Source organism: Xylona heveae (genome assembly GCF_001619985.1).
Source record: "Xylona heveae TC161 unplaced genomic scaffold L228scaffold_4, whole genome shotgun sequence".
In the NCBI taxonomy this organism is placed as follows: domain Eukaryota; kingdom Fungi; phylum Ascomycota; class Xylonomycetes; order Xylonales; family Xylonaceae; genus Xylona; species Xylona heveae.
In genome coordinates this window covers 1735414-1762721 of record NW_017264196.1, presented here as the reverse complement: position 1 = coordinate 1762721, position 27308 = coordinate 1735414, and the positions used below count along the sequence as shown (strand labels likewise).

At 47.8% G+C, this 27308-nt stretch overlaps 11 protein-coding genes and 1 non-coding gene across 12 annotated transcripts; 7 read left to right on the top strand and 5 right to left on the bottom strand.

Moving 5' to 3' along the window:
* Positions 1–891: 891 nt before the first annotated feature.
* On the top strand, positions 892–2052 carry L228DRAFT_267680 (hypothetical protein; the record flags this gene model as incomplete). Its single annotated transcript, XM_018335016.1, has 1 exon — positions 892–2052. The coding sequence occupies one exon, from the start codon at positions 892–894 to the stop codon at positions 2050–2052; it is 1161 nt and encodes a 386-aa protein (XP_018189261.1).
* Positions 2053–2144: 92 nt separating this feature from the next.
* On the top strand, positions 2145–2567 carry L228DRAFT_122665 (hypothetical protein). Its single transcript, XM_018329013.1, has one exon. It carries the CDS (start codon positions 2236–2238, stop codon positions 2482–2484), a length of 249 nt encoding a protein of 82 aa, XP_018189260.1. The 5' UTR covers positions 2145–2235; the 3' UTR covers positions 2485–2567.
* A 1497-nt stretch (positions 2568–4064) lies between these two features.
* L228DRAFT_122643 (hypothetical protein) lies at positions 4065–4606 on the bottom strand. Its single transcript, XM_018329012.1, has one exon. It carries the CDS (start codon positions 4507–4509, stop codon positions 4180–4182), a length of 330 nt encoding a protein of 109 aa, XP_018189259.1. The 5' UTR covers positions 4510–4606; the 3' UTR covers positions 4065–4179.
* A 754-nt stretch (positions 4607–5360) lies between these two features.
* On the top strand, positions 5361–8105 carry L228DRAFT_229451 (MFS multidrug transporter-like protein). Its single transcript, XM_018330500.1, has 7 exons — positions 5361–5709; positions 5768–5782; positions 5927–6122; positions 6183–6402; positions 6464–6817; positions 6909–7282; positions 7380–8105. The coding sequence occupies exons 1-7, from the start codon at positions 5509–5511 to the stop codon at positions 7685–7687; spliced, it is 1668 nt and encodes a 555-aa protein (XP_018189258.1). The 5' UTR covers positions 5361–5508; the 3' UTR covers positions 7688–8105.
* Positions 8106–8132: 27 nt separating this feature from the next.
* Positions 8133–8955, bottom strand: L228DRAFT_246542 (hypothetical protein). The gene is made up of 2 exons (XM_018332441.1): positions 8782–8955; positions 8133–8580 (listed from the first exon to the last, which is right to left on the bottom strand). The coding sequence occupies exons 1-2, from the start codon at positions 8850–8852 to the stop codon at positions 8466–8468; spliced, it is 186 nt and encodes a 61-aa protein (XP_018189257.1). The 5' UTR covers positions 8853–8955; the 3' UTR covers positions 8133–8465.
* Positions 8956–9394: 439 nt separating this feature from the next.
* On the top strand, positions 9395–11231 carry L228DRAFT_282397 (hypothetical protein). Its single transcript, XM_018335992.1, has 2 exons — positions 9395–9672; positions 9757–11231. Exon 2 carries the CDS (start codon positions 9808–9810, stop codon positions 11032–11034), a length of 1227 nt encoding a protein of 408 aa, XP_018189256.1. The 5' UTR covers positions 9395–9672; positions 9757–9807; the 3' UTR covers positions 11035–11231.
* Positions 11232–11378: 147 nt separating this feature from the next.
* On the top strand, positions 11379–13120 carry L228DRAFT_122598 (hypothetical protein). Its single transcript, XM_018329011.1, has 3 exons — positions 11379–11968; positions 12392–12475; positions 12699–13120. Exons 1-3 carry the CDS (start codon positions 11564–11566, stop codon positions 12759–12761), a joined length of 552 nt encoding a protein of 183 aa, XP_018189255.1. The 5' UTR covers positions 11379–11563; the 3' UTR covers positions 12762–13120.
* L228DRAFT_246538 (hypothetical protein) lies at positions 13075–16328 on the bottom strand. The gene is made up of 3 exons (XM_018332440.1): positions 16119–16328; positions 15638–16005; positions 13075–15576 (listed from the first exon to the last, which is right to left on the bottom strand). Exons 1-3 carry the CDS (start codon positions 16201–16203, stop codon positions 13480–13482), a joined length of 2550 nt encoding a protein of 849 aa, XP_018189254.1. The 5' UTR covers positions 16204–16328; the 3' UTR covers positions 13075–13479.
* Positions 16329–17209: 881 nt separating this feature from the next.
* L228DRAFT_122576 (hypothetical protein) lies at positions 17210–18986 on the bottom strand. The gene is made up of 2 exons (XM_018329010.1): positions 17594–18986; positions 17210–17544 (listed from the first exon to the last, which is right to left on the bottom strand). Exon 1 carries the CDS (start codon positions 18800–18802, stop codon positions 17612–17614), a length of 1191 nt encoding a protein of 396 aa, XP_018189253.1. The 5' UTR covers positions 18803–18986; the 3' UTR covers positions 17210–17544; positions 17594–17611.
* Positions 18987–19539: 553 nt separating this feature from the next.
* L228DRAFT_t61 lies at positions 19540–19611 on the bottom strand. The gene has a single exon. It is a non-coding gene; the product is annotated as a tRNA-Met (tRNA).
* Positions 19612–20359: 748 nt separating this feature from the next.
* L228DRAFT_122564 (Pkinase-domain-containing protein) lies at positions 20360–24206 on the top strand. The gene is made up of 3 exons (XM_018329009.1): positions 20360–21597; positions 21649–22052; positions 22125–24206. Exons 1-3 carry the CDS (start codon positions 20566–20568, stop codon positions 24088–24090), a joined length of 3402 nt encoding a protein of 1133 aa, XP_018189252.1. The 5' UTR covers positions 20360–20565; the 3' UTR covers positions 24091–24206.
* A 1420-nt stretch (positions 24207–25626) lies between these two features.
* On the top strand, positions 25627–26867 carry L228DRAFT_267672 (hypothetical protein; the record flags this gene model as incomplete). Its single annotated transcript, XM_018335015.1, has 3 exons — positions 25627–25713; positions 25924–26211; positions 26409–26867. The coding sequence occupies 3 exons, from the start codon at positions 25627–25629 to the stop codon at positions 26865–26867; spliced, it is 834 nt and encodes a 277-aa protein (XP_018189251.1).
* Positions 26868–27308: the final 441 nt, after the last annotated feature.

Below are 27308 nucleotides of genomic sequence, written 5' to 3'. Positions count from 1 at the left end.
GGCGATGACAGTCACTCGTGGCAGTTTGGTCCCTGCTTGTGCCCTGGCAGTTGAGAGGGGAATGGGGTGGCCATACGCTCCCGATTTTTAAACCCTCATGGGCGCCCGTTTGTGCTTCAACGCTTACACTACATGACCTACTTCCTCGTGCTGACCACTCTGCTCTTCTTTGACTTTTGTGTCTGAACGGGTTGCTCTACATAACCTTGTACGAGCATCGGAGCGCCGTGCCACGCGAGAACACCCCCTCGCACCCTTTCCGATGAGGGACGTGCACTGGTGAGATGCGCTTTGCCGACTAGTCTCCGATCTGTCTACCTGGTTTCTGTCATGGTGAGCCTGCCACGATATTTCGCTTTCTTCCTCCCTCTCCTATATCCACGTTCTGCAAATTTTCTCCACTTGCGTTTATTCAATGGAAATTTCCGATGGCCTTGAACATACCAACATTGTGGCCCCTGGACCTTCTGTCCCCTCCGTCTCCGAAGCTGTCGGCTGACACTCCCAGCAGTGACAATCCCCTTTAACACCTAGCGTCCCAAAATTTCCACCGTATACCAGAGCATCCTTGATCGATCTATTCATCGGTTGCTTGATCTTGGCCCTACTAGAATCATAATAAATTTAGCTATTATTATTATATACGTTGTTGCGGCCTATACTATACCATACCTTCATTCAATTCTATCCACTATTCAGCAAGCTCACATCCATTAACTTTATGATTCACAACTAAGGCCGACATTGGGACTTGCCGATAACAAGATCGCTGCAGTGCAAACAGCTCACCACTTTTGAAGGAAACGATAAAGGAAGATTCAAGCGGTCTGATGCTCAAACTTGGACAAGACATCTCTTTGTCTCTTGCTGCTCCGAGCACTGAGATTGTCCATGCAACCCTCGACGGCGCCGGCCTCTAGCTCTTCGTCGAGGCCTCATGCTCCTGAACCCGCCGTCCGAAACCGCTCCTCCGAACCTGCCGGAGTGTTGTCCGCTTCACTAAACAATGACTCGGGTTCATCTGTCTCTTCTCAAGCGATATCCACGCCGCCCACCTCACCATTACACCCAGAAAATGGTTCTTCCATTCAGCAGTTATCTTCACGAGTCACACACCGCTCGGATGCGTCTTCCAAGAAACCTGGGAAAAAGCGAGGTACATCTTTCTTCAGCTTTTTCACGTTAAAAGAGCCATCGACAGAGGCATTTGCAAATTTCCAGACAGACGTTAGACGGCAAGTTGCTTCTCACAATGGTCGGCCAATGGCAGTCGGTTTACCGGGCGTGTCATCTGCAAAGCTGCCAGAATCTGTACCCAAAGTCAATTCAAAGTGGGATGGACTTCCACAGGCTGTTCGGGATCGGGAACGTCAGCAGCGGGAGCAAAGGCGAAGTGCTCGTCTTTCGGGTATCTCAAGCGGAACAGGCATGTCAAGTATACTCGGTCGAACATCCAGTCGGTCTTCGTCCTCGGCCGTGTCTTCAGACAGTACTCGTGGGCGGCACGGCACCCGCGTTTCCGGTTTTAGTGACAGGAGCGATGATTTGGAAGCGCTCTTTTCTGATAGAAGTGCGAATGCAAGGCCTCCTAGTTTGTCAAGCAGTTCCGACACGAAGAGTGGTCGGCATAGCCCCAAGTCGCTGTCGCCGGCCAGAGCAGCACCAGCCAGTATATCAGGCACAGGCCTTCCAGTTCTCGAAGAACCTGAGGAAGATTTCGAGCATGATGTTGTGCAGGCTATGTCAATCTTCACGGATGGATCACCAGAGTCTTTGGAGTCCACAAAGGACCCGGTATCCCAGCCGCCAATCACGAATGCACAAGCCAAGAACTTATCTCCCACAGATGCAATCGACAAACGTGCACCTGGTGTGAGTTATACTTCTACTGGAAAACGATACATCAACTTTTCCAAGCCGCATCCGCGCGGCTCTATTGCCAGGCCATCTCTGCCTACTGTACCGGAACCACCACCAAAGTCGGCCAGAAGAAAGGCGAAACCTTTACCATTTCCTGCTGGGGAAGCGCAGCCTCTGGAATTGCCAGACTAACTGCGTACCCCAGGTACACTTCCCTGCCTTGCGCTTAATATCTTGTCCCTCTGCTCTTTTGGGTTGGCTTGCTTTTGCTTTCTTGGGCATTTTGAGCGAGGCGTTTTCTAGGACAGATGGCATCGAGTTGCAGAGCTCCTCGTATGCTATCTAAAGTGGTTATTTCATCATCCTTGCGGTTCCATGCCCACAATTGTTGCTCATGCGGCGTTCAAAAGATTTTCTCTTTATCATTATGTTCTAGCCCTCAGCGCTTTATTTGCACAGCATCGCATAGGTACGAAGCTTGACCAGCTTGGCTCTCTAGCTAGAGCTCGGGCTTTTTTATTTACGGACATTTCTCCATTTCTTATGTTCAAAATTGATCACACTATCATAAGCTGTAATAGTACCTCTCCATTCCTCCTGAGCCATAACCAGCCGATTAATTGATGCACTGACAGGCCGATAAAGCCATTTTCCTGTTGTTGAAAACAAGGAGCATACAGAGGTATCCGTAGGGACACAGACTGTGCAGTCGAATTCCATTTTCACACTCATAAAATGAATACTGATTCTAAAACCATCTGTTTAAATTTTATCCCTTCAAAATTAATTTGGAGACAGATTGTGTAGGGGGGGGAAACATAGGTAATTTTGCTCTGGTGTTCGAAATACACGAACACTTTCTTGTAAGTACTGTATAAACTGCTAATCCAGCATCATTGATTATTCGTTCCGGCTGTTTGGGTTTCTTATGTTTTAGTCTACTTTATATAAGACTTGCTTAGCCGGAGTGAGGGTAGCAGGCTCTGATCCGTTGTTGAAAGTGTTCTTTACCCGCTTCACGAAGCAACCGAACAGTTGCGACAACGTTTTTGCTCGCATATGTACACGAATAATGCCAACATCTAATACATACGACCATAGACTGAGGAGAACTGGGCATCCCGTCCGCTCTGCCATACATAAGCCTCAGATCGGCGGACTAGTAGTTGGGTCGGTGACGACCAGCGAATCCCCGCTGTTGTATGTTTTTTGTCCCCCTTTTTTATTTTAATCCCCCACCCTAAAACCAGCAAAGCCATTTTTATTTATGACCTGTTTTTTATTCTCTGCTGGAATCGGATTTTGTATTGGCACGCTTTTTTGGTAGTCTTTTGCACGAAAATCTGAGCCAGGCAGCAGCTGTGCCAGGTGCCAGGTGCGAATCCTGTTGCTCGCACTGGCCAGTGGCTGAACGAACGAGTTTCGGTTATGAAAGCTTAACCAACGCTTACCGGGGTGCCGGTCCCCAACGAACCCGTACTGTTCTCCGTACAAGGTACGCATGGGCGGGTGACAAGAGGTTTGGCGTGGGCCTGTCGGCCGTCTCAACCGACCATACACTCTCAATCGACCACCCCGACTGGTCGTTTCGCAGACTGCTTTTGACGCGCTGCATCACCAGCAACACATGCCTGCAGATTACCAGCTTCAAGAAGAAGAAATTGCAGCTGCCTTGACACGCTTTGAGCCGAATGGGCGCGTCATTCTGCGAAAATTCGCAGCGCAAAACGGGCTACCTTACCGACGGCTCCTGGCCAGATACCAGGGGAAAGCCTCCCGCTCCACCAGGCCCGCAACGAACAGGAAGCTTAATGAGGCCCAAGAGCTGGCTCTCCGAGAGGAGATTGATAGATTGAATCATTCAGGATTGGAGACTACGCGTGAAATGATTAAAAAATGCGCAAACTCCATACTCGCTGAGAGCCATGAAGACGCGACTACTCCGCCTCCAACTGTCGGAGAACACTGGGCAAGACGCTTCTTGGACCGCAATCCTCAATATGAAGTCAAGAAGGAGAGGCCTTTGGAGTCGAAGCGCACGGAAACGCGTGATCCTGTGGTCGTACGGGACCCGGGGGGAGTCGATTGAGGGGGTTATGGTCGGTTGAGATGGCGGGCGTTCCTACGGAGTATGGGGTTCCGGTTGCCGGTATATAACACCTCTTTCGCTGGTAAGAGATATGGCTTCGCCAGATCGTCGTGCGCTAGCAAAGGAGACTCTGCCCGACTGCAGAAAACAGAGGCTTTGAATAATTGTCTCACGCTGGTCAGGTTTTGATCATTCTGAGTAACGGATATCGGTGAATAGTCTAGATTTTATTATCGTGGGGCACCATCCTTGCTACAACCGGTAAAGACTTTTGGCGTTTGTATAATTGGGTGCTCGATGCTTTGTTGCTGACTGGCATTGGTAACGAATAGACGCTTTTTGAGTATTTCTTGTATAGGGGAGAGAGAGAGAGAGAGAGAGAGAGAGAGAGAGAGAGAGAGAGAGAGTATAGATGCGGGATTACCAATATTGCATTTAGCAAAAGGAGATGGAGATGAGACCATTACGTTGTTGTTTTCCATGGCCAACGTTCGTAACATCTTCCCCACGAGGAGATTGGCGTGTACACTGACCAAGGCAGATAGCCGAAGACCTGTCATGGCAGATGTCAATGTTATCTAAGGTAGTCATCCTCAGCACTGACAGAATACGACCTTGGAAGAGGCGCAAGCAGGTCAAGTACGACTAATGATGATGATTACAAAGGCTGAGATCTGCTTTGCATGATGCCTACTGTTGCTAAGATGATGGTGACTTAAGACTATGACCGGAAATCTGAAGCGCCGGGATCCGATAGTCAGAAAATAGCTTTAAAGATGAAACTACGGAAAAAAAGAAAGAAACTTGGAAAAGGCGGCCGCAGGGGATGCTGCTTACAATTGTGGAGTCAGACTTTTCCCATTAAGGCTGACAGGAGTCATGAACCAGGTATTCTAAAACGCCAACAACGAAGCATTACTCATCGCCAAGCCTGGGGCTTGCCTCTTCAGGCAAAAAAGTTAATTATGCAGCATCTCCGCACAACCTGCAATCATCAATGAATGCGGCCGCGTTGAGCCGGAGCGCGGAGGATTAATGAGGCCGAATGGGGATTTCTCACCAAAAGGGGTCCAATGATCAAGCGGCATTGAGCCGGGTGGGTCCGCACATGGGTTCCCGCTACCTGTCTACACCATTTACAGTTAGAACAGGCACAACCCTTCCCCGTCCAGTCAACTCAAATAACTCAAAATGGGGGAAAAACGCCAAGCAGACTGCGGCCGCCGGACGAATCTTTACGGAAAGTCCCCACCACCACTGTGACTCGTCGCTGACAATTCCACATGGATCTTCCTGCATTCATCATCCTAAGCGATAAGGCGGTAGCCTAAGGGGAAAAAAAGAAAAATGAACCCGATAGCCATCAAAGGAATTGGTTATGAATATAAGATGTCGTCCATGGCCGTGAAATAATTAGATTCCAATTCATCACTCCAGAAAGACTACAATTAATAGCAAATTGCACTTGTTGATATTCTTCCTTGTCGAATTCTTGTTATTTATTAATATTTTTTTTTTTTCTTCTTTTAACCGTCAAAAACATCACAGTCTCGTCCATCATGAGTGATGCGAAACTGGCCACCGACCATGCTTTGGAAAGGCCGGATGCCGACAGTCGGCCAGAAAGCACCTTGACAAAAGAGGACATCAACAGCCCTGCTGAGAGCAGCGACGGCAATGAAAAGGGTGAAGAGGATGAGTACCCAAAAGGGTTCAAGCTCGCTGCCGTTGTGCTTGCTCTGATTTTGAGTGTTTTCCTTGTATGTCATCATCATATCTTCATTATACTATGGATCGAAAGACTAATATGATGTATAGGCTGCTCTTGATATGGTACGACCTTTTTTTTATTTCTTCTTGATTCCCATTTGACCATCAGTGGGCTTTGCATGCCGCCATGAATTCGAATAAGAGTCCTTGAAATTGGGGCAACTGATTGGAAATTCCATGATTGTTTTCAGAACTGACGTTGATTAGACAATTATTGCAACTGCGATTCCTCGAATCACAGACCAGTTCCACAGTCTCGATCAAGTCGGCTGGTACGGTTCGGCGTTTTTCCTGACCGTTGCATCATTTCAATCCACCTGGGGCAAAGCATACAAATACTTTCCTCTCAAGCCCTCGTTCATCCTGACCATTCTCATTTTCGAACTTGGAAGTTTGATCTGCGGTAAGCATTTGGCATCCCTTTAATTTAAAATTGAAAAAGTACTAACATGGGTTCTAAAAGGTGTCGCCAAGGACAGCACAACTTTGATTGTCGGACGCGCCATTACTGGTCTTGGTGCAGCAGGTGTCATTTCCGGCGCATACACAATCATTGCTTTCACTGTTGAGCCGGCAAAGCGACCTGCTTTTACTGGTATTCTCGGCGCGACCTATGGTGTTGCCAGTGTCATTGGACCTCTTCTTGGAGGTGCTTTCACCGACAACGTCTCCTGGCGGTGGTGGTGAGTACCCCATGTCCTACTCTCTTGATTTTCACAATTATCTATTCTAATACCTCTACAGCTTCTACATCAACTTGCCTATTGGTGGCATCTCTGCAGTCCTAATCTTTCTCCTCTTCTCCACGCCCAAGACCGCTCGTCCCGTCGAGGCCACTCTCCTTGAGAAGTTCCTTCAGATGGACCTTTTCGGCACCTTTACCATCTTGGCTGCCGTTGTCTGCTACCTTCTCGCTCTGCAGTGGGGTGGCACGACTAAGGCTTGGAGCTCTTCCGATGTCATTGGTACTCTTGTTGGCTTTGGCCTCATCACCATCCTGTTTGTCATTGTCGAATGGTTCCAGGGTGACCGGGCGCTCCTTATGCCCCGTCTCCTCAAAAATCGCACTATTGCCGTCGGCTGCGCTTACGCCTTCTTGTACGTTTCACTATCCCCCAAAAAGCTGCTCCCCGTCACCTACTACCACAATATTCTCAAGTCTCAACTAACACTCATCTTCCTCTTCTAGCTTGGGCGGCTGCTTCTTCACCCTGCTGTACTACCTGCCCATTTACTTCCAAGCCGTGAGCGGCGTATCCGCCGCGCAGAGTGGAATCCGCAACCTTTCTCTGGTTCTCGCGTGCACCATTTTCACCGTCATGGCCGGTGGCTTGATCACTGCTTTTGGTCATTTCGTACCCTTCCTCATTCTCGGCGGCGTCTTCACTACTGTTGGAGCGGGCCTGATCTACACTCTCGGCATCGGATCCGGCCACTCCCACTGGATCGGATACCAGGCTATTGCGGGTATCGGCATCGGTCTTGCCATCCAGACACCCGTCATTGCCGCACAGGCCATTGTCGAACCGTCTGACATTTCCTCTTCCACTGCTATGACTTTATGTACGTTTACTTTTCTTTTCTCGCCCTAGTTCATTCTCATTACCTTCAATTTCCCCTCTCCATTTTTTTATTGACTAAAACTAACGCTATCATCAAGTCTTCCAAACCATCGGTGGTGCCTTCTGCGTTTCCGCCGCCCAGTCCGCATTCGCAAACAAGCTCCTGCAACGCATCCTCGTCACCGCCCCCGAAGTCAACCCAGCCCTCGTCCTCGCCACTGGCGCCTCGGAGCTGCGCAAAGTCTTTGACCCAGCCCAGCTTCCCGGCATCTTGACGGCCTACATGGATGGCCTGCACGTGACGTTTGCTCTGGCGATTGCCCTCGCGGGCCTCACGGTGCCGATTAGTTTGTTGTCCAAGTGGGTCAACATTAAAGGCAAGGCTACTGCCGGTGGTGCGGCTTAGTGCCCTTACACCATCATTGTCTTGTTTTGTTTTGTATCTGTCTTGTCCACCATCAAGCGATACCATGCATTACACACAGCGGTTATCGATTATGACTTATGACTTTGTCATCATTTTCTTTCTCTTCGCTCCTCTCCCCTCCCTCTTTGGGCACACTGCATGGCATTTATAGATTTTTTTTTTTCTTCCTTTAGATTGTGTTATCCGGCGCATCTGGGCGCACTGTACAGCAACACTGGGACTCAGGGCGTGGTCGCATTATGGAATAGCTGCATAGCGTTTCGTTGTCTAGACTAGATGCATTTCGGCATTGCCGTTTACGGTTTACGGTTTGCCATGCCGTGCCGTACTGGGTACATGTGCATTCGATACATTACGCACATAGAGACATAATATGTAATATATAATTTATCACGAGAACAGTACAAGTTGGTCATACAGCAATGAGGCATATGTATATTGCACATGAATATACAGAATAACACAGAATAACACCGGTTGCTAGTCTCAGAACTGACACTTGAGATTGTCAAAGACAAAGTCTACATCGCTGTTTTTTTTTCCTTTTCCCCTCTATACTATCCTTTCCCTCTATATTATCCTTTTCCTCTATATTATTCTTTTCCGCCTTGATATTCTAGTTTACCTTGACATTCTAGCAGCTAGCCCAAGAACCATATATAAGAAGACCGTTTCCGATCCAATGGTCCGGTGACTCCGGTAAAATGCCGAGGACTCGAGCTGGCTGCTGCCCAACAGAGAGGTTTGAGTTGGTTGACTAAGGGCACGGAACTCTGACACTAGGAGGGTTGCAGCCCGTTCTCGGTGAGCGGAAGTGACATGTCCCATCGCTACATGCGCAGTAGTTTCCGATATCGTGGTCAGGATCGGCACTGTGTTGGATTCGCAGTCAGTTTTGTATTTTCAGTTAGTGGTATATAGTAAAAATTAAAATATAGTATGACTGTATGAAAGAACAAATAGTCGTGTATAGACGGTATAGTAAAATATAGTATGGAAACAATCAATTTTGTATAGTAAACTGTAAAATGATAGCATAAAGGAAATGAAAGGAATGAAAGCATGCCGCATACGCATTTTCGCAGGTCAAGCCATAGCCAAGACTCGACAAGAGGAGCAGCGTCACAACAGCGAGGAGTCTCATGATGGAAATTGCCAAGCGCAGATGCAATGCGATGCGCCAATTTGTATGAATATAAGGATTAAGCTTTCTTGGCGAAGGGGGCAGCGCGGCTATTGGGTTCAATCGTTCAGTATTTGGCGAAATAAATTAGACTTTGGTCATGAGTTATGAAGGGATATTTATTTTTTTGTAGAAAGTAAGAAATGCTATCTATGCTTATATTAGCGGCTACACACAACCCTATGCTTTCTGTCTCGACTCTCGACTCTCGACTCTCTTCTGCCGAGGAACCCGAGTCAGTATGGCCTCGAGAGCAAATTGTATTGGACTCGAAACGTACGATATTCAAACAGCCTTGAACCCTCCATGACATGGTACATTATCTATTCTGATTTGGAGAAAAGAAGAAAAAAAAAGGAAAAGGAAAAGGCAGCTGCATTTCGAACGAACCCGGTTCGTTGACGCTCAGACGTTTTGGAATATTGGCCCGGGCACGGTGCACCGGTCCCCTTCCCACCGCACCACACGGCACCACGTTGATTTTTAAAATGTGGAGATGTCTGACCATCCTGAACAGCTGTGCCACAACGTCACTGCATACTTACCAGGGTCAGGTTCTTAGAGTCTTTGGGCACCACTTCAGCTCCAGTGCACCACCTTGCTGGCAGTGACTCGAGTGAGAATGTATTAATCCACTGATGCTGCAAAGATGGTTCGTTACTTCACAACGGCTGGCACCTGACTGGACCTGTTCCCGGCAATCAGTAATCTAAAAGAAACAAATTGTCGTGGATCTGTTGCCGTAAGCTGGCAAGGATAGCAACGTCAACCATAAGCGAAAGAAGGTATTTCAACTGGATCATTCCCTGCATTTAAAGCTGTAATCTTTCTCATTACTGTTCACGTCTGCTAATCCAATTTTCCCTTATAGACTATAGTATTTGAACAAACACATACGGTCAAACGGTATATCAATATGACTATTATCAAATACTTTGATACGCCGCATATTATTCGTTTTGGTATGACCAACCACGACCCTGGAAAGAGCGAAATGCAACTTTGGAGAAACGGCGTCAAATTCATCATCGAGATTGATCAAGCCAATGTCAAAGGAACCGACTTTGAGCGGCAGTGGCTTCCCCTCCTCGACCCGGAGCCGCTTTTCCTACACGCCCAGCGCTGGAATGAGCTCTGCGGCCTGGTAATTTCTCAGTGCATGGATACCTTGCAAGAGCTGGCCCCGAACAAACCATACTGGACCAACCTCTACGAGTATTTCCATGTTGCATCATACGTTTTGCGGCTGCATGGTGCTCCAGAATCAAAAGCGACTTCCCCGCAGGTGGTCGTCGTCCGAGAGCCAGGCTCCCCCACGATTACATGTGCCTACGAGATGCAGCCCGCCGCGTGGTGCACATTTGCCGTGCCAGACGACCTTCCCGTTTTTGACTCTCGGGCAGTCATTCCTGTGGATCATGAGCATAATTTCAAAAGGCCTCCCCACAAGGTCCGCCTGCCTGACGGAAAACTGGCGTTTTTTCTCGCGTGTACGGTTACGTGGCAGCAGCGGCACCAGGATGGATCATCATCCGAGTCCATGAACGAGTCTCACCAGTCGATTGCGTCTTATCTCCGCCTACACGGCCTAAAGATTCCACGTAATGGGTCTTATGCACGCATTCCCAAGGTGCTTGGGGTGGTCTCTGATAGTAGTGACCCCCAGCATGCCATCACAAACATGCAAGGCGGGGAACGAGAAAGACAAATGGCAGGAATTCTTCTCGAATGGATTGACGGGTTCCGTTTGATTAACTTGGCAAGCCAAAACTCTATCTGCCATATCGATGAGTCCAATCATGCAGAGTGGAGTGAGCAGCTGAATGCAATCATACGGGAACTGCACCGTCGTGGAGTTTCTTCTCTCGGAGTTGATATCAGCCCATTCGATGTCATCATTGACCGGGATGGTGGCCATGCATGGCTGACTGGATTTGTCGATGTTAAATTCTCCTCGGACGACCATGACGACAACCGCAGTGCAGCAGATGTCGATGAGTTGGAGCGGAAGCAAATGCAGCTTGTATTTGATCGCTGGCTGAGTGAAGAAACAGGAGTGTCTCGATCATCTGAAGATCCAGAAGAATTTAGAAAAGGCGCGGTGTCCAGATGGTTTGCCATATCAGATGATGGCTTGCTTTGAGATGTAGCTACAGAGGCATTATTCTTTATTTACCTTGTTCATCTTCTTTATACGGTGGTAGATTGTTAAGCCAGGCCAGGGCCATGGCACCATGTAGTGACATGTGTTAAACTAGATTATCCTGGAACTCCATGTCACACCCACACACATATCACTCCTTTTTTCTGTACACAGTGTACAGCGCACCATGCCTGGTGAATCGTGATTGATCCTGATTCCTGAAAGACCATGCAGCCATGCTCCAACTTGCTGCATCAACAGTTAGCCAATGGATCATGCCGACCTCTCTGTAAGAAAACAAGTGGGGGTGGGCCCTGGGGTTAATAGTATACTGTATACTGTATGACCATAGCCTGGGAGTCGGAACCTGGGTTGATCAACAGTCACCACTATTATCTATATAAAGTCTCTTTTCTCTGTCACTCTGGGTGTGCCACTGTGTGTGCTTCCATAGTACACTGTACATCTTTTGAACTTCAGAAACCATCGAAACAAGTTCCTTTCATTCTTCTCTTTCAGATTGTGAATCATGCATCTCCATTCCAAGTCCCTCTTCAGCCAAGTCCTCCTCCTCGTTCTTGGCTCTGCCTTTTTCATCTCCCTCTTTGTCCCTGCCCCTGTCCTGGCTGCTGCAATGCCACTGAAAGATGGCGAGCAAAGCGAGCATAGCGAGCTGGACAAGCATAAAATGTACGACACACACAACGAAAACAACGACAAACTCCAAGTAATCCGCCAGACAGGCTGTTCGTCCGCAGATGCTCTGTCGGCATCTAAATTTTCCATGGACCTTAATAGCACTATTAGTCCTATTAGTCCTATTAGTACTATTAGTACTAGGGGTACTGGTGCAAGTACAGTTACCTCGTCTGATGGGCTTGATGATCTTGATCTTGATCTCGAGAAACGTGAACGAGGCGAGGTTTTTGAAGGTGTAGGTCACGATTCACTTTACCTACTGCCCTACTTTAGTATGAGTTATCAGTTATGAGATATGAGATATGGCTGCGAGCCTGTGTTTCAATTGAAGCTTCTCGACTCTCCTATGTGATGTGTGACGTGTCAATGACACGTTACACTGTACACTGTACACCTAATTTCAAATGAATTTGCAGCTTTCTTGGAGCGTTGGGCCTTGAGCCTTGAGCGTCGAGCCTTGAGCCTTGGCCCCTGGGCCTTGGCCCTTGGGTTAGGAGAAAGAGTTCGAACTTTGGACTTTGAACTTTTGTTTTAGCTTACAGTTTCACCGTCAACGGGCCAACGGCTGACTCCTGCTTTTTTTTTATTCTGTTTTGTGCGCACAATATAACGGCGAACCACTTGATTCTTGAATATAAGCTAACGATACGGGATATAGTACTGCAGCAAAAGTCCAGGCCAGTGGTGCTATTTCTGTTACTATGGCATTGTGCATAAGCAAAGGTGCATGACTATTCATAAGGTCTGTTCTTTTCTTTTCTTTTCTGTTCTTTCTCACGACTCACGAGACACCACGCTCCCCCTCTGTTCTTTGGCAGTATACAGTATACTGCATGGCACATTGGTACCCTCCGCACCGCCGCCCCGTCCTATATATATATTAAAACCTTTATCACAATGACGCAAACCACACTGTCTCCCCTCCGCCCATTAGTACTGCCACTAGCTAACACCAAAGTTTTTAGTGTTCTGAGACTGGAAGTTTATGCTGGTACTCTGATCAGAACGGACTGGCTGTTTGTTCTTGAGCGAGGGCCAAGTCTGCGAGGCTGCGGGGCTGCGAGAGAGAGAAGTAGAGAAGTACAGAGAAAGAAGAAGGAGAAGGGGAGAATATATGGGAAAGAGGTTTTCAGGGGCTGGAACATATGGCAAAGAGGTCTTGCAGAGACGCATAACTTGAACAACCAGAGATTCAGAATGATGGACGATGGACCTTTGGACCATCTCCAGCGGGGATAAAAGGTTCATGTTGGTACTACTGTCATTGCATGATTGGAATTCAAGAGTCAATTACCAAGCAGTCATAATTCATGACTACTGTCAGAGCGGATTCAGAGGACCAGAGGACTTGTACATTTGAGAAAGTAAAAGAAAATACCTTTGCTATTTAACTAACGCTGCAACCTGCGCTTTGTGGCTAATTTTGCGCATCAATACTATAGTCGTGCGATAGGTAAAGGGAAATATTAGAAGAGAATAGTTTTTGAATTCGGGGTGAGGAATAAAGAAATTAAAACTATTGGTAAATAAAAAGAAAGGCAGGCATCTAGCCAGAGAGAGAAAACGCCGTATGCTGAGGCACCAATATACCAATACCACACGTTATTAGGGCCGCTCCTTTGTGACACCCGTGTCAAAGCCCATGTATATAAACCCACCGCTAGAGAAAAGAGAAGAATAACAGAAAGCCAACGACGAGAATAAATCAGAATGGAGGCGAAACAAACACCGTCGTGACCGTCGTCATCATATCTGATTCAAATTGATAGGCCAGTTCCAATCCTGAACGAGGTCCATATCGACCATACTCTGCCAGTCGATATCGATATGCGGGAGTTCAAAGTTGAAATTATACGTGGGACTATTATTGTTATCAAAGGAGGGTTGTTGTAATGTTGTTGCAGCGGTCGTGGGGTTCGATGACATTGGAATCGTTGATTGGTCTCCAGAATCTCCACTGGACGGGGAAAGTATCTGTGTGGCGCCGGGACCGAATGGACCGGTAAAATTTGCGGTAGGCTCAGGCCCACTGACCAGGACAGTATGTTGTAGAGGTGATGGTGGCGGTGGCATGTCGTGCGTCAGATGAGAAGATTGTTGGTGGTGCTGGTGGTGATGCTGAGCGTGTTGATGAGGAGTAAACGGCAATTGCGAAGCGTGGTTGTGTTTTGGCACTGACGCCGTGGAGGGCGAGGACAGGGAAGATGGAGTTCCAGTAGTCACACCGCTACTACTGCTACCGCCGGCGGCGCCGCCACAACAAGCGCTACTGCTCATGGAGTCTGGGGTTGGCGGGAGAGATGTCGAAAGGTTGATATGCGAAAGAGCCTTCTGCGGCGTAGGTGGCTCTGGCGCGGAGAATTGTTTCCCAGGGGAAATGTAGATGGTGCCAAAATATGGCACGACAAATTTTCTTGCAGGTTCTTGCGACATTGGCTGTTGGGAAGGGTGATCGCCGTTGTCATAAGGACAACGCTCGTAACGGACAGAACTCAGTGTTTCGAGCACCCGTAATGACTGGGCAGCGACCCCGCCTCCTCGCTCTTGGGAGGTAACCCGGAGGTTCTCCATTGTCATTTCGATTAATTGCCAATCCTGTTCCTCTTGGGCCAGGTCTCGTCCGGTCGATGTCTTGCCGTACCCAAACAGCCCAAGAATGAGCAGCATGGCGCCCGTAAACACTTGAAAGTCGAGAACTTTGCAGAGATGGAATGCGGCACCTGCGCCCTGACGCATAGCACGGTAGAGCTTTACTAGCTCTCGCGAGGCGTCAAAACATGCCAGCCGGCAGTAGTCGAAGCGGCGGTCGGTACCAGATCGAAGCATAAAAGGCAGATGGACAAAGGCCCGTGTTTGGTGGAACGCAAACTGCAGCATCATCCGCTCGTATGCTTCCTCATCGCCAATCTTTCCGCTATTGCGTTCCTCGGCTGTCTCCCACCATGACGAACCAACCGTCTCTCTTAATTGTTCAAGGTCCTGGTCGATTTGGAGGGTCAGCGCGAGCGAAGGCCCAGTTGACGATTGGTTTCGGTCGACAACTCGGCCGGTAATGGTGCACAGCTGGCGCCGACATAATGTAGCCTGAGGACTGCAGTTGGGAATATCATCATTTTCCAATGATGCAGCTTGATGACTATCGACAATGGCATAGGGTAGCCCGAGGAAAACACTCATGTAGCGGTCTATCTCATAGAGTGTGTACCACACACTGCGCCGCATCCGGGACTCCCGGTGAGATTCCTTTCGAGTTGAATTGTGGTGTTCCTTGTGATATCCCAGCATCTGCGCATAAGATATGCCTCGATGAGCTAGCAGCCATGTCTTTCGAGGCTGGGCGATATCAACGTAGCATTTGGCCAAAAGGGCAGTAACTTGAATGCCCGCTAATGTCGTCATGTAGTCATCGTCTGCCACAATAGCTCTCTCCACCACATTGAGGTAGTGGAGCATTAGCTTTTCGGCTGGCAGGGGGAGATTTAGCGATTCCTCCTCCTTCCCTGGCTTCGACAGCTGAACAGAAACGGCGACACAAAGAACCCCCTTGGCAACGATACAAGGATCATCATGACCTAATGCCCAGGCAAGGTACTGCTGAAGATTTTGCTGTGAGCTGTCTGCATCAAGCTCGAGGAACATGCGGAAAAACGTATTGTACCAGACGCCCGTGAGATCGATGAGCCTTTGGAGGCTCGAAGAATCAGGTAAGATCGATAGTAGTTGTGCGCGGACTCCCCTATCCTTTTCAGCCCGTGCTCCATGCTTTTGCTCCCCTGAACTCGAGTAATCTGCTTCATGCTTTCCAGTCTTTGAACTTTCTGATCCGATTTCTTTTCGTTTCAACTGCGCATCGTTAATGCATTTTCAGGTCACAAGTATTGGGACAAAAGGAGGTTTCTCTTACCACTGCATTGTCAAAAATGGATATCAACGGAGCATCTCTCGGGTAGTACTTGTCCGTAGCACTGGAGTCAGGGCTCGATACTGGCGTCGAAGAAAAGGAAATCTCTGAGCGGAGATTGCTCAACGCCTCCGCAGCACCTCTTTCATTCTCGTTTACGCGAGAACTTGCAGTCGTCTGTCCGGACAGGACCCCTTCCAGAAGCGATTCCAGCCTTGCTACTCGCTCACGGAGATTTGGCCTGTTATCAGATAGAGCATCCCCCAGTTCAGCGTGGGTCTGATCGATACAGGGTGCTCCACGGCCAAAGCATTCAACACACACGGACGGATTATCTGGTCGAAACACACATTTTGTCTTTCGCCGCCGACCTGATGAATTCATTAGTCAATTTTCTACCGGATCAACATTCTCAGACCATAAATCGGCTGTTTCCTTCTTTTTCTGCATATATTCAACCAGATCAAAGTAATGGTAAGCATACATTCAATGCAGCTATGCGTCCCTTTGCGGATTCTCTTCCGCACTCCGGCCTCGGGCGTACCACGAGCACTATGTGGGTGCGTCATATTTTGGCTGACAAATTGATCAGTTCTTGATATGCAAAATTCTTGATTCCTTCCTTGCAATCACATCAAGTTGAATAGACAATGAGAGATTGCATTCCGGGGAGGTCGTTCTCAAGTCTTACTTGCCACTTCGTCCGAAAATATTCGTCCGGCGGACGAAGCGCAGCAGCTTACATAAGCAAACAACACAACGTTCTCACGGGATTTGAGAAAGCGATTTAGACACAAAAAGCCATTCCAATATGTCAAAATTTGCTTCTCAGGTCGGCAAATTATAATGGGATATTTATAGTCAAGTGACCATCTCAAATGGAAGGCTTTGGGCGATCAACCCTCGAGAGTGTACTGTTATTGCCAGAACATTCGAAACTGGATGGAGAGGTTGTTAAGCCTTCCGAATAAACACGGGACATATTCCTTTTCTTCCCATGGAATATTTGCATAGGAAGCTCAAGTAGACTTAGTCAAACACGCCGTAATATTGACATGCGGCTTGATTGCATCTTTTGGGTCCCTTTGGCCTTTATGATCAGGAGATCGCATGGACGAATCCTCTCCTCGTTGATGCCCAACTTTCATTGTACCATATCGAACTGTCCGACCCAGTGATTGCTTAACTTGTAACCTAGGTATGAACACCAGGGGCTCCGGCATCGATGTTCGTTACCCCGCCTTTGACCCTTGTCACCCTCATGGACAACTCACTCTTCACATTCGAACTTCAAGTATACAATTATAACTCATCTCACAGATTTAAAGCTATTCGGGTTTCCTTTACTGCGCTATGATCGGTAGAAAATCAGCAAAACGTTCATCAGCCTCGTTGCTCTCTCATTCGTTGAGTTGATTGTAGAAACGCCCCAGATGTGCCTCCGCCAGCAGAGCCATATATAAATGTTAAAATTATAGAAGCTGCCATAGCTGGCATTCATTCCACATCGCCAGAAGCTGACACGAAACGCTTAATGGATCCCATCCTTCATCATTACTTCCGACCAGAAGATTACATTTTGCTGGCGCCGGAGCAGATACGGGGATCCAACAAGCCCGACTTCATAGTCTTGCGCCTCCTGGAAAATGGAGCGTTTCGGGACCATACAATTGTGGAATGCAAAAAACCTGGTGATGCTTGGCTCTCGTCGCTCGACCAACTGTTCAATGCGGTGCACTCAGCAAATGGCCTTGATAGGTTATTTGCCGTCCTCATACGAGGTCGCGAAATCGCATTTTACGAGTACCATAGGGAGTTTAGACATCAACCAGAACCCCCGAACCAGCGCAATCATTTGGTGCCTATTACACCCGGCTCGACTGTATTGCAGACCTGGGACCTTGGAAATCCTGAACATGTCAGTCATATTCACGCACTGTTTTGGCACCTCGCTCTTACACCATGGCCACAAGAGCGCTAAGTTAGAAAACTGCGCTGAGATGAAGCAGTGGACAGGCAGCCACCTGATGGGCTCAATGTATTAATATATGCAAGTCCAGAGAATTTTCCCCGAAATGAAATCGAAAATGTAACCGGATCAGTCGAGCGCCCTGCGAGTTTTAGTTGACCAATCGATCCAGTTCGTTCAATTGTGCAGATTCGTGTAGGCGACGGCCATTTGTTGACAGGGCGTGCAATAAACTTCGAGCCTGCCAGTTCCGGTAAGCAGGAGTGATATATCATTTCAAAAGCTTCTGTGGTTTGTGCGAATTTGATCCTGGAGGAAGAATCAAGGTGCTGGAAAATCATCCACCAAAGCTCCATTGGAAGGGAAAGGCTTCCATGCACCGTAGCTCTTTTCCTTGGACAGGAAACCGACGTAAAGAGACCGAAGAGGATATGCATTCCTTGGGTGACAACATCCGGATTTGGTCCAAGAAATGGCACTGGTCGTGTAGATCGAATACCACCAGATTCTATTGTCACGACTGCAAGGCTTGGGAGAGAAAGGACGATGACTGTCGCAGGCTGATTCTCCAGAAAAGCCTTTGCTCTTTCCAATGCAAAAGCCGCTATCGTACTGTCTGATGCATCGGCACACATCACGATGAGATAGCCGTGAAACCAGAATATGTCGGCGGCGTTTGGATTCCATTCGGGGAAAGCATAGGGAGATATCGGCAGCTTTCCAATATCACGCTTAGCCGTAATGTCATTTTGGACGGTAAAGTCCCAAGAGGCCACCCAAAGGAGTGCCTCGCAGAGAGTCTTGTGCAGCAACCAGGAGGAGCTCCAATTGTCTTCATCGTAGAAAAAGGACCGCCATTGATACAGGAGATCTAGAATTAGTCGCTCGCGGAGAAGATGTAGACGGTTTGAGTGTGATGAGAGGCCATTTAGCTCATGTTCCAGTTCTTCCGAAACGGATTCAGACAAAGCATTATCGATTGTTGACACCGGCAGCCCGCGCCTGCGATAATCTCCCTCTTTATTGTATATCCGTTCCACGTGCGCTGAACCCGAGGTAGTAGTAATACGGAAGAGGGTTATATCAAGGCAAACGTCATCGCCAGCATCCATCCATGCCTTTGTGGTCAGTGTGTTGTGGTCAATGTCAAGTGTATAAAAACAATCGTAAGCCCGGTGAAGAGATAGTGGAAAGGGCATAAGATTCTGTTCTGTTTGAAATCTCTTCACATCGTGAAGGATCCAGGTCAGCACACGGGCGATATCATGGGGATCGGTATGCTCGGGAATTCGCGCATATTCAGTCACATGTTGATATATTTTTCCTGCCGAGTAGTCAATGTCTGGAGAAGAAAAATAAAATCATATCCATGCACCTTGATATAGTATATTCCAACCTCCGCGATAACCCATTGCATATATGACACAGGCGAAAAATTGGTCACTGCAACGTTCGCTTGAAGCTTGCGTATGAGAGAAAAACTTAGACCATTAGTTTCCATGCCGTCCTTTTCAATACATAGAATACGACGAGGCAATATTGCCTGCTTGTAAAGCGACGCGAGGGGTTCACATATCACAAGACCTCGGCGCTAGTCTCCAATGGTAACTTAATTTTGTACCAGGATTCGTGAAAGACTGCATAGTTATGTTGCAATATATATTCCCGACCCTGGCCCCCTTTGCATGTTTGTGAGGAGGTGCAGCATGCCAAGAGCACTCTAGCAGAAGAAGGAGGTGATGCGACTCCAGGATAACTAATCCATCTCTTAAAAACACTTGGATATACGAATATCCAAAATATCCAGGGGAGACAGCATATACATATATGTATGTATATAAGACACACTTGACCAATTTTTCAATTGAAAATGAAAATTACTATTAACAATTAAAAAGAATAAGACTTGTGAAAAAGAGACAAAAAGATAATTTCGTAGCGACACTTGGTTTCGATCCAAGGTCCTCCGGGTTATGAGCCCGGCGCGCTTCCGCTGCGCCATGTCGCTTACTGAAAGTGTTCAATCCAATTGAGCTAACTGGACCGATTGACAAATACGACTGTTATTAGATTACATCAATGGAAGGTAAAGATATTGCGTAATAAAGAGCAAAGAAAACCAGAAAATTTTGAGAGTATTTGGTGTGGGTAAATTCGGGGACCACTCTCGGTAATCTTAGTTAGTAGAAGCCGTCAACGGCGCGTAATGTAGCCTACGAGGCCTAGTCTACTAGGCGCCTTCGGTTAAACTTGGTTCCCTCAGTCCTCTCGTGGAACGAGCGAACTAGCTAAAGTGGTTTACTCCGAGTACAGTGGTTTCACTGATAGGAACCGCGGTTTATCTGTCATGCAAGGTACATCGCACTGTCGCTTACCCGGCCAGTGCACATCCGACTCCCGAGTTTCGTGATAACTAACAACCTAACGATCCAAACTCTCCCTCGTCTTGACGCAGGCCGTCACTTGCCCATGCATGTTGCTCCATTGATCTCTTTCTTCGAAAACATCTGGCTTGAATTCTATATGGTCAAGTCTCTAGCTAGCAGCTGAAAGCTAATCCCTAGGAAAGACTGACTATATAATGCTGCTTGCAAGTTGGAGGCATCTCTAGGCAGACCTGTTCAGTGCCTCACCCCAAAACAACAATCGTGCATGGGTCTCTACACGCAATTTCACGCGCTTTAAAATCATCGATTTCAATTTTTTCACTTTCACACCGTCGTCCGTTAGCCCAAATCCAGCTCGGGTGCATATATGGCCATTAGTTTTGCGCCTTACACGCTTCTATCCCCTTGCTCATACCCAATCCTACAGAGATTCGCAAGATCAATTGTCTATCGCTCGACCCGACTTGTGCGCCGTGAAGTTGTAGAGATTGTGATTTGAGGGTATTAATCCATTCAAGGACAATAAAGGAACGGACACTCTTCTAGCCATCCGTGTCCACGCGAGATTATACAGAATGGATCTTCAAGACGATGCCACTCAACCAGCAACCCAACCAATACTCGATCCACGCAGAATAGGGCGGAACAATTCTGGTCTCTCCGAGGAAGACCTCTCGGACGTTATATGCATCTTGCACCCGACCACGGCAGCTGCGATACAAGCTGTAGCGCTGACAGCCAAGCATGCTCCCCAGCACTTGCTTCAGCAGAGTGGCGAGGACGAAGGCGACGATTTTGAGCTTGGCGAAGATGGAGTAGTACGGAAAAAGGCAAAAGATGGACAATCGTTGGCACCGCCAAAGGCTGTGCAAAAGGATATCGCCCTTCGCATGTCTTCAAGTGTACGCAACCCTTCCATGGGCTTCTTGTTTGGACGGAATCCCGCAAGATGTGACATCGTTCTGGACGCTTCTCCGACAAAGAAAGTCAGCAACTGCCATTTTCGAATCTATCTCAACAGTGCCGGCATTCTGATGCTCCAGGACACCTCGACCAATGGTACTACTGTCAACGACACGCTACTGATGGGAAAGCCAGAGACGAGACGGTACAATTGCCCGCCCACCCAGATGCTCGAAAACGGTTCGCGGGTCGGAATCCTTGCCAACTCCTCGGATGATGAGATTCGATTCATCGTCCGCATACCCTCCAGAGAAGGCCACCATTTGGAGGAGTACGGAAGGAAGTTCCATAAGTATCTTGCCAACATTGTCCAACTAGAGGCCGCGAAACGGGGCACCGCTCCAGCCACCGAGCAAGGTCGTCATCCACAGCCAGGTGACGCTGCTAAGCAAGCAATGATGCCGCCATCGTTGGGCTCCATGCAGGGCCCCGTCACTCATGGCTGCCACTGGAACGGAGGAGACCGGTATAATATTGTTCAATATCTTGGTAAAGGCGCTTTCGCCATAGTGTATAAGCTTGCCACAAAATTGGATGGTGAGATCTTCGCTGCCAAGGAAATCGAAAAGCGCAGGGTCATGAGAAATGGCAATCTCGATCATAAAGTCACCAATGAAATGACAATTATGAAAAGCATTCGCCACGTAAGTTTTCTCGGATGTAGCTTATTGACCAATCGCTAACAATCCCCAAAGCCCAACATTGTTCAGTATATCGACTATGTCGATTTGCCCCGCCACCTCTACATTATCATGGAATATGTTCCCTGCGGTGATCTTAGCAATTTCCTTGCCAACGGGCCTGTGCCGGAATCATTGGCAAGGTCCATGTCAAGGCAGATTCTCTCGGCCCTGGACTATCTTCACTCTCTGAAGATTACTCATCGCGATATCAAGCCGGACAATATCCTCATCGCGTCGTACACTCCCTTTCATGTGAAGCTGTCAGATTTTGGACTCTCCAAAGCGGTTCACGAGGAGACCTTTTTGAAGACATTTTGCGGAACTTTGTTGTATTGCGCGCCTGAAGTCTTTCCGGATTACCAGAGCTATCTTCAGCAAGAACCGAGGAAACGCCGGCGCGCTCATGAAGCCCAAGAGTAAGCTTTTAAGTTCAATTTGTCGCTAATTGTTGTCTTCGGAATATTTCTCTAATGCTCATTGTTCTCCAGAAAAAGGACCCACTTTTACAGTCATGCCGTCGATATATGGTCGTATGCTGCCGTGTTGTATCATGCATTAACCGGTGCCACGCCGTATGCTGCCGAACCCGGCGACCATCTTGGTAACGGACATGGAATGCTCTATAAGATCATGACCGAACTTGTGGATCCGGAGCCACTGCAGGAAAACGACATCTCCGCCAAATGCTTCGACTTCCTTTCCGAGATGTTTTATAAGAATCCGGCCAAACGGCCAACAGCAAAAGAGTGTCTGGAACTTCCTTGGCTCGCTGATTCAGATGATTTAAGTGAGGCAGGATCCGCTGCGGTTCCCGCTGGCTCAGGTGCTCAACCGTCAGCTGCTGGCCAAGGTAACGCAGTGGCTCAATCAAGCCTACAAGCAAGATCTCGGGCTGCTGGCGAGGAGAGCAACGGTGAATTTTATTTTGACGAGCTTGGACCGTCAGGATCTTCCAATTCTGGTCGACGTAAGCGAGCGAAAACGGACCATTCTCAGGCTTCACCTTCACGAGCGCAGGATCCCTCGAGTGAGGAGATGTTCTTGCCCTCGTTGGCTGAGGTCAGCAAAGTCACATATCAACCTCCACCTCAAAGAACAACAACAGACGTGGGCAGAGCACGTCTTTACGGCGAACTCAATAGCTCTGCTTTACGCAGTTCTGGGCTTTTTGGTCGTGGACGTCAGGAAGACTTGCCCATGACAAGTGACTATGAAGACTCGGGCGACGGTATGAGCTCCATTCTCAATTTTGAGTCGGATTATCTTGACCCTGGCACGCCTGATCACCATTCAAAGCGGCCGCAGCAAGGTTTGCCGAGTTCAGATAAAGGGGTTGGTCCAGCCCCGAGCTTACTTGGGGCCGAATCTCTCGTTGGTGCGCTCAATATGGCTTCACCAAAATCGCCCCGCTCACCAAAGTTTGAGTTGGCCACGGTCGCACCACCTGAGCCCGTACCTGCTGGGCAGTATGAGCATCAAGATCTAAACGGACAGACTCCCAGCGAGGATGAGAAGAAGCTTGACAGTCGCCGTATAAAGCTTGTGCCTCCGCCTTCCGCCTGGTACAAGGCCGACGATCCTACCACGCATAATGTCGAGTATGCTTCCCGAGTAAGCGGCATTGACTTTGCTGCTCAGGGTGCCAACTCGCGATCACCTTCCGTAGGTAAGGATGACAATAAAGAAAATAGGGAGGACGTTGTTGGGAATGCTCAGCCTGCGCTTGAAAACATTCCGGAAGAGGGCAAAGGCACAGAGGTTGTCAATAATAAAGTTGGTTCCTACAATGCACCGCAAACTGTTGCTCGGCAATCTCAGTTTCAAGAAGAGCGGCTCAACTCGCAGAGCAAGGAATCTGCTGATGGCAATGAAAATGGTGATTTCATTCGACCTCCGCCACGACTTGGGAAGCTTGTTAGTCTTCCAGGATCTTTTGACAACGTCACTCTCAAGCTCGAACAGCGGCAGACGTCTTGGGGACGAAACCCATACAACACAGTTGTCTATCCTAGACCGAGCGAGACTCGCATCCCGAAAAATGCTTTGGACATTGAGTTTTGGTGTAAAGGGATCGAGCAGGCTGAGACGGAGGGCAAAGACTGGACGAAGATGGAAGGCCTTTGCGCAATCGTCCGAACCCGATGCAGCATGGGGATCCTGGTGAACCGGGTGCACATGCGCAAGGAGAGCGAGGAAGGCTTCCTATGCGGCAGATTGTACACGGGCGACGAGATTAGCGTTTGCGAGACGAATGGATCATATATGCGGTTTAAATGCGAGTTTTACGTTGGAGAATCGGCTCGCCCAAGGCCCAGTGAGGGACCTCGTTTCATCATCACCCTCGTCGAACGGGGCTATAAAGAGTGGAGAGCCGAGCAAGACAGGATTGCGAGGGAGTCTGCAGACTCGAAGAGCTCTGATTCAGGCTCTGGCGTGGCTGTCAGTGTTCGCTAGTCCTGTGTCTCACGCTGCTACTTTATCTTGGTATTACTTATCTTGGGTGAATTATTGGATATCACCAAGCACCATTTTCTGTTGAAGAACAGACTCTTGGGACTATGCTTGGTATAAGGTCAAGCCCTCTACGATCAACCATCATTTCTATTTTCCTTTCATTATCGCAAAATATCTATTCGTTGATGCATCGGCGATATTTGTCTTTTCTCTCCCATCACTGGCATTTCCTCATTCGGTTCTATTCTTGTTTACGGCTTGACACTCCCGTGAGCATTCGTCAACTTTGATTCCCCAATTTTCATTCGAAAAGCACATTTTTCTATTCTCTTTGACGACAGAATACCATTTTTTCATGCATTCATATCTAGATGGACCGTCTTGCACCTTGTCCAATCTCATTTCGGCATTCTTCCAATCAGCGACCCTGTTCCTTTCGGTCATGCACTTTGATATTCTCTCGGGTTTCTTTTTCCCATTTTCCATAGCATCAATAGCCGCACGCATAGGAGACATTGCGCTTCAAAAGCGCCGATACACATAGCGATATGTAAAATACAAAGCATCATGCAGAGTAACGAAACAATGAGCACAAAGTAATTCTTTCATTTTAGCACAACGCTTTTCCTTGCTCCTCTCCATTTCGTGAGTTGAGTCTCAGTGGCTGAGGAATATTGTTTCTTATTTCTCCAGAGCAATTAGAGCAGTATGCAGCTGGTGTAGAGAAGTCAAAAATTTATTTTACACTTGAAGGTCTTCCTCGCTGTGAACCCTTGATCTTGTACATCAGAGCTGAGACATTGATCGTTAATAATACAATGGCTGTGTGTGTTGATACATGTCCCTCGGCACACCCTATGAGGCAATGAGTCAAGCTTATTCGTCATTTCATTTAAGCTCGGCCGAACCAGCCGAAGGACAAGAGTAAATGTCGAGCTCTCAACAATATTTGATTCATTTCATATCAATCTGTTCAGTCATTATTGATTGCATTTTTTGTCATCGAAGATAAAATAGTTGATTAGGTGCGTTGTCTCTGCAGTATTTCACTTTCGGTGTTCACCTTGAAAGCATTGGTGCGTCGTCATTGTGATCATTTCCAAATTTGAATGAATCATAAAATCCCTATGTCTGTTCCTCTACGTATTTGGCTTTGAGTTCCTTTTGCAATTCCTTTTTCAACCTTTGAAATCATCTTATATCTACTCCGTACTTCCTCCATACGGGCGTCATCACGTCATGCTGCATACATAGCTACCTGTTCATGAGCGGCCAGTATTTGGCCCTCAATTCAGATCCCCCGGGTTGACTGCGCTGCCTTCGACTGCTTCAAACTGAGAATTATCTCTGAAATTATTCGTTTTCCAGTTGTTTCTCTGATTTACTTCAATTGTCTGAATTCTGAAATACCAAGCGCTTTCTCAAAATTTGAACTTTGAATTTTTGCTAACGAATGATTTAGACTTGCCGGCATCATCTCAGCTCGCATGAAGCATTGATCCAGTGACAACAAACTCCAAGAAAGAAACATTTATAATGACGGTCCAAAAGACTTCCTCGACCAATTTCCACTTTCCTGTTCGGCCACTTGAAAGTGATCGCGTCTTGTTGGTTCCATTCGACGTAAGTTGTGTCTTTCCATTCTAACCGTCTTGTGAATTTGTGCCAACTTTATTTGAAATATTGCTGTCTTTTTCCTTCTTCGTATCCCTTTCCCATGAACACATGACCAAAAAGAGCAGTCTGCTGCCGCTGTCTTCAACATATACTTTCCTCACAAAAGAGATGTTCAGGATGAGAGGAACGGAACGATTCTGATATTTAACAATACAGTTCCCCACTCACGGCCCCCCTTTCGTTCAAGTGGGCAAATCGCACCCAGAGATCTTCGACTATCTTCCCTGGGGACCGTTTGACGCTCCTGATGAATTTGAAGCCGTTTACAATACTCGCATCGGAAGCGTGCCTTCTTCGCAGCTTTACGCAAGTTACTCCAAAGGCTGGCGCGGAAATGGACATGGCAATGCAGAGCCGCATCTGGATGAGCATGGCAACACGTTTGCTGGAATTATCGGTTATTTGAATACCGACAAAGAACATGGGATAAGTGAAATTGGATTTGTCAGTCTTTTTATTTTATTTCCATTGACAGTCACGTTTCTTCTCATCTGGGTTCCATCGAATCAGCCCATTTGTCTTTCCAGGCCGCTCATCTGAAGCCGTATCATTTACTCTCCCTCTACTCTTGACTCCGTCATCACAAGAACTTGATGCTCCAGTCTAGAAGAATATAGAGAATACAGACGCTAACACTACAGGGCCAGGTCGTCACGTTCCCTGCTTTTCAAAAATCACACTTCACTACACACGCCGTTGGACTTCTTGAGCTCTACGCCATGGATCTTCCGTCCCGTGGAGGTCTTGGATTACGACGCTTGCAATGGCAGGCTCATGCCGATAATGCGCGAAGCGTCAAGGCCGCTGAACGCATGGGCTTCCAGTTTGAAGGGATTTTGCGCTGGGCGAGAGTCCTCCCGGAGAATAAATCCGGGCATGTCCCGACGTTGAAGAGTAGCAGCGGTAGCTCCAATCTGGAGTCAAGCTCGGGTTCGGAGCAAGCAGAAGCTGCAGATGAAGTTGTATCAGAACTATTCGCCAAGAAACGTCCCGGACGGCATTCTGCTCTTCTTGCAATCTGTTGGGACGACTGGGTGGATGAAAATCTCGGTGGGGGAGGAGTTCGGAAGAAGGTGGTTGAGTTGATGGAGCGGCAGTAGTTTTTACGCATTGTTTGGTTCATTGTTTGATCCATTGTTCTTATGCATTAATTTTGACGCATCGTTTGATCCATTGTTTTCACCCATTATTCTAAATTCATTGTTTCTCGTCATTTGACGCATTTCTGCCTAACATACTTCACACATTGTCTTTGGTGCTTTTTTTTTTTATCGTTTTGTGTATATCACTTCCGTTCCACGGTGGTAAACTACCTTATCTACCTAGGTCCGTAGATATTGGTACCGTACTACAAATACAGAGTACAGAAATACTCTCGCTCTGTGTTTACACGACAGTTTATTCAACGGTTATGCCTCTTGACTTGGCTTTGTTCCTTGGTTTTGGGTTCCTGCGTCGTTGTCGCTGCGTCTGTGTTCCTGCACCTGTGTCACATGTCTGCCCGATACGCACCTCCGCATCCGGCCCCTGAGTTTCTCAAG